This window comes from Bison bison, unplaced genomic scaffold (assembly GCF_000754665.1).
Source record: "Bison bison bison isolate TAMUID 2011002044 unplaced genomic scaffold, Bison_UMD1.0 scf7180017864312, whole genome shotgun sequence".
NCBI lineage: Eukaryota > Metazoa > Chordata > Mammalia > Artiodactyla > Bovidae > Bison > Bison bison.
Window position 1 is genome coordinate 1,765,375 of NW_011494884.1, and position 5,588 is coordinate 1,770,962.

General features: G+C 48.6%; 1 protein-coding gene across 1 annotated transcript in view; it reads left to right on the top strand.

Moving 5' to 3' along the window:
- The window catches only part of EP400 (E1A binding protein p400), a 108,364-nt gene that overhangs the window by 61,284 nt on the left and 41,492 nt on the right, over positions 1–5,588 (top strand). The window contains exons 25-28 of the mRNA XM_010852522.1: positions 1,024–1,193; positions 2,020–2,262; positions 4,100–4,264; positions 5,502–5,584. Coding sequence (XP_010850824.1) covers positions 1,024–1,193; positions 2,020–2,262; positions 4,100–4,264; positions 5,502–5,584 — 661 coding nt within the window. The remainder of the gene's footprint in view (positions 1–1,023; positions 1,194–2,019; positions 2,263–4,099; positions 4,265–5,501; positions 5,585–5,588) is intronic.

The window sequence follows — 5,588 nt, forward strand, 5'->3', positions numbered from 1 at the left end:
TGGGGGGGGGGGGGTGGGGCCCTGAGGTCCGGCAGAGGGTCCACCCTGGCTACAGCGTCCGGGGTAAAAAGGGACATCTTGCAGGTGCCATGAGACTAGACGGAGCAGGCACCCTAGACGATGAACTCAAAACACAAATGACTTGAAGTAGGCGAGGTAGGCGAAATCCATGAGTTGGATTTATGCACAATTCTGGGCACCAGTCAGAAACAAAGGAAAAAGCAGGTTGGTGATTTAGAGAGAAACGGGCCAGCGCTGCGGTTGGCAGCCTGTTCTTACTGCCTTTTCTTGGTGTGACTTACTTGACGACTTGGGTCCGACCGCCCTTCCCTCAGCTTCCTTGCCTGCACTCGCAGGAGCCCTGCAGCCCTCAGTTAAATACAGAGCCGGGGCGGTGAAGCCAAAGTCCTCTCTGGGCTGTTGCAGCCTCATTTAGTTGCTTCTGCTGGCTGTCTCCACCTGTTGCATTGCACAGGGGTTTTGAAAATACAAAATTCCTGCCATTACGGTTTCTAGGTGAAAGAAACGTGAAGAGCACATTGCCTTGTGAAAAAGTCAGACAGGGAAGCTGTGTTGTGGCTCTCGCTTTAAGTTTTCCCCACTGGCACCTATGAGGTGCCTTTATCATTTCTGCTGTTTCTTGTTACCTAATTGTGCACGTTGACTTTTCACTCTGCTTGACTCTTAATCAAAAGAGTAGTCAAATGGACTTTGTGTTAGATATAATTTTTCTAGTCCACATTCATGGAAACCTAAAAACTGCCATCACATTCACTCCTGAATGTTGCCTAAGCATTGCAGGGGCAGAGGTACCACTTTTGTGTGTTAAGCACCCCTCTCCCTGTCCTTGATGAGCGGCTGCTTCTTAATACTGTATTTAGAAATCTCCCTATTTAAACTGCCCCTGAGGTGGGAAGCCCTCTGCCCTCAGGTGGCCCTAGGTCCCCAGCGCCCATCTAGGGGGCCCTGCCTTCACGTCTCAGCAGTGTCCACGTCTCCCTGCCCGTGCACATGGGCGTCCAGGTTGTTCCAGCCTGTGCAGTATGGCCAGAAGCCTGAGGGCCGCACCGTGGCTTTCCCCAACACACACCCACCCCGGACGGCCACCCCTGCCACAGCCACGGCCACGCCACAGGGCCACGTTCGAGGACGGCCACCCATTGCCACATTCTCTGCAAATCCGGATGCAAAAGGTATGCTTCTCAGGGGGCTGTGCTTGGCATCACAAAGGGTTTTTGTGGAAGAAATTCCTCTCGCACTTTCCCCGGCCCCACGGGGATGTGTGACCACTCCTCTGAGCAGGAGTGGGACTGTCTGCTCTGATTCTCCCAGGAGACCATGTGTAGTTCTTACATGAGTTTAGTTTTTTTCATGTCTTTGAATTGTATAAGACATTACATTCTTCGTTGAGTCACTGTTGATGTGATGGTGAAAATGTACCTCAGCAGAAACGTTCTCTTTTATGTCGGGAAATACACGTCAAAGTCATTTAAGAAACTTCTGAGGAAGTCTGCTCTTGTGTTCAGTGCCACCACTTCAACGTAACCTGCTTACTGTGAAGAAGGATAGGGTTAAACAGCAGGAAAGGTAATAAATAGTCTTGTAACCCTTATCTGTGGGGTCACATCCCATGTTTTTCTGAGATCTTCATAAATGCCAGAGCAGCTTGTTGTAAGAGCTCTTTGGGAAGCCAGGGGGCCAGTGCTGCCTACCTTCTCGTGTGGTGAGGACATGGCTCTCACTGATGTATCTAAGGGCCGACTTTTGACACTCCGTTTACTCCAGAAACACACCATGTAGCAGGATGGTGAACGTAAAGTAAAAATAGTTAACAACATATAAAAAATTAGATTTTCTCATCCCATAGGCCATCCCGCCCCCCTTTTAGGGAGGGCTTCTCATTGGAGAGGTGGTGTGAAAGAAATACTGTTTGTTTTATTTCTGTAAAATTCGGATTTAATACTGCATTGTATGAAGAACCTCTAACAGCTTTGCACAAACCAACCTTATCAATTGCAGCGGCAGCAGCCCCGTTTCAGACCTCTCAGGCCTCCACCGGTGCTCCGAGACACCAGCCTACCTCGACCTTCAGCACAGCACCTAGCCCAGCCCATCCTGCGAAACTGCGGGCTCAGACCACTGTCCCAGCCTCCGCCCCGGGCCCACCCCAGCCCCAGCCCCAGGCCCCCTCGCACCCGGCCGGGCAGAGCGCGCTGCCTCAGGGGCTGGTGCTCACCTCGCAGGCCCAGGCGCGCCTGCCGAGTAAGTGGCCTCGCCTCTCCCTGGTCTGCCACCTCTTTGCACAAGGACGTTGTATTCAGATCAGCGGCGTGTGAAGAGCCTTGCTGTCCACTCCCTTCGTCTCCCTGACCCTGTGTCCGGTGCTGCCTTTCGCCACACTGTCCTTTCTAGCCCTTGGCCTACAGAGGGAGGCCCCACTCAGGGCCAAGGTCCAGGGTCTTGTCCTCTCTCTGTCCTTTCTCGTGGCCCCGTCCATCAGCTCTGCTTCCCTCCTGGGCTTGTGCTCCGCCTTGGTGGCTGAGGCTGGCACTTCTCCTTAGCAAGCCTTGGGCTCGTCCTGTCAGCCTCCAGGGCCCCTCGGAGAGCAAAGGGCAGGGGAAGGAAAGCCTGTGAACTGCAGTCCCACTTCCTGCTAGTCTCTGGGTTTATCCCCAGATTTGAAGCTGCAGTGAGTTATTACTTAAGTGAGACGTTTTGCAGTAGGTCACTGACATTTTTAAATAGAACTTTTTATTGTGGCCAGTGTGATTAGCCTACTCCCTCTGTCCATGCTGCAGTCAGAAGTGTACTGACAGAACTATCTGGGCTACACCATTTCTCAGATACCACCTGGAGCACTTTATTTGTTGGCACAACAAGTTATGTTGAGGCTTCTCTGGAAAGACAGGAGAGGGAAGTAGGGTCATGAGGAGACCCTGAGTTACGTTAGTTTTCTCTTGTGTCACGCCCCTCTTTCATGCCAGCAGATGAAGAGCACTTATCCTGGTTCATTGCCCAGGGCAAGAGAGCCCTTACATGTGTTTTGTGGGTGTTTTTGGCCTGAGGTAGTAGTCCTGAGGGGTGTATTGCAGGAGCCGTGCTTAGGGGAGTGTGAGGGGCCAGGCCACCTTTCACTCTGGCGCCTCCACTTTTGGACTGAGGGGAGCTCATGGAAGAGTCATGTTTCTGTGCACAAATCTCTGCGTCTCCTTTTCCGTTTCCCCTCCCTTGTTTACGGTTTCTGTGGGCAACATATCCTTCGGCGTTTTTCTAGTCTTTGGCTAACTATTCTCTTTATAGTATCACTAATAATTCTGGCATGAATTTCATGGGAGGAACATTTAGACTCGAATATCAACCATTGGGTTTAAAGAAACCTTTAAAGCTGTTGCTCAATTCCAGCTTGAATGTAGTATCTTTTTGAGTTAGGTACATATGATCTCATCTGAGTTCTGTTTGAAAGAATTTAAGCACTGTTAAATTTTGCATTTTTTCAGTTAGAATTATAGACCAAATTCTACGATCTAGTTCAAATTACTGTGAATATTGTATCGTAAAGTGTGATGTATTTATGTACTTAAATACATTGCCAAATTTTGAAAAGGTTATGGGTATAATTGAAGCTAGTTCTGTGTTTTATATTTGTAGTGATAAAATCTCATTTGTCTCTGTGAGGTAAATTGGATATGTACTTTCTCACATTTTAAAAGTATTCTGAAATGAAGAGGTTGATATGAGAGTTTCAAAGTGTATGGCCAGTATATTTCTGTTAACTTTTGATGTTTGCTACTTTTTCTTGTTTGGAAAGAAAAGTAAAATGTTCCTTAATGGTTTGGTTAATTATTAATATCTGATATTCTAAAATTTCTACCAGTTAGGATTAAGTAAGTTGACCATTAAAACCTGGTGTTAATTCTAATTGTTTTTTCTTTTCTATTAAAATATCTTCTGAAAGTGTTAGAAAGCAATACCTAATGAACGTTCCTGTGACACTTTAGTTTGCTACAGACGGTCATTCTCTGTGACAAGTGATTGTCAGTGTAGCAGTCGCCAACCCTTCCAAAGAATGTTCATTCCCATTTCGTCTGCATCTCTGCAGGTGGGGAGGTGGTCAAAATAGCCCAACTGGCTTCCCTCGCAGGCCCGCCGAGCCGCGTCGCCCAGCCAGAGACCCCCGTGACACTGCAGTTCCAAGGCAACAAGTTCACCTTGTCGCACAGCCAGCTCCGGCAGCTCACGGCCGGCCAGCCCCTACAGCTCCAAGGTAAGGCTCTCTGATGGGTGGTGACCCAACAGGGGCTTGACTGGGGTGCCCGCTGTGGCTGTGATTCTGGCCCCTTTAGCGCAGGTGCTTCACCTGGCAATGGCCTAAATGAGGCTCACCTTGTAGGTGTTCTAAATGAGGGAGGTGACTCGTAAATCACCCAGTGGCCTGGCCCTTGGCCCATATTATATAGAGGATAGTATTTAAAAATTTTTTGAATATGGTTTCCTATTCTAAAAATCAAAACAGAAATAATTGCTCCTTTCAGATTTTAGTGTGAGGTAAATTGCCCTCAAAACTCTAAAAGACTAGCAATTTACATAGGAGAAATTATTTTCTTTTATGTACAGACTTTAAAACTTCCAGACTGCCTCTGGCTGAGAGCGGTGTGTTCCTGCAGTAACTGCTTCTTGGAGGAAACAAGGGGATACAGTTTGAGTGGGATGTTAAATTTCATCCTCAGTGACTTGGCCAGAGCTCCCAGAGGTGGGGTCTGGCCACCTCCCCTAGCAGCCTCCCAGACGTGTGTTTATGACTCCTGTCAGGGTGGACAGTTCAGTTGTCAGCCCAGTCTGGGGTGTTCCATGTGGACACCAGGGTCACATGTTAGCAGAGTGGAGGCCCCCAGGAAGCCTGCAGCAAAAAAAAAAAAAAAGTTTCATTTGATTTACTCCATATTTCTCCAGTTTTTTGACCAGAAAGGCGAGGCCATCTCTTAAGAATTTCAGGTGCACTCTAGTTTTTGTAGAGTATAATTCCAGAGTAGAGGACTTCAGGACTAAATCACACAGAGGCTGGGAATGGCAGGTTTTTTTAAACAGTGGTTATAGAGCCACAGAGATTTTTGACATTTCTTCATCCAGCTTGACCAGCTGGCACGCACCCAGTGTGTGATTTGGGGGCAGGAACCCTCCACCCCCACCCCCGCATGATGGCTCAGGCTTGGAGCAGACAGTGAGTGGGAACCTGCCTCACTGCCTGAAATCTGGCATTGCAAGGAGTTGCAGAAGTTTTTCTTGACATTAAGTCAAGTGTCTTTGATCCTCAGAGTTTTCATTCATTGAGAATGAAGTAGTTCCATCTTTCTCCAGCAAACTGAACTTTGTGTTGCCTCACTGGAATAAATTTGATTCTGGATTTTTGGTTTCTCACCTCATTCTGTGCCTTTGGAAGTGGGTGTGGCTGGGGGATGGAAGGCACAGGCACCTCGTGACTGACCCGTGCCCTTTGCTTGCAGGCAGTGTGCTCCAGATTGTGTCGGCGCCTGGGCAGTCCTACCTGCGCCCTCCTGGCCCTGTGGTGATGCAGACCGTGTCTCAGGCGG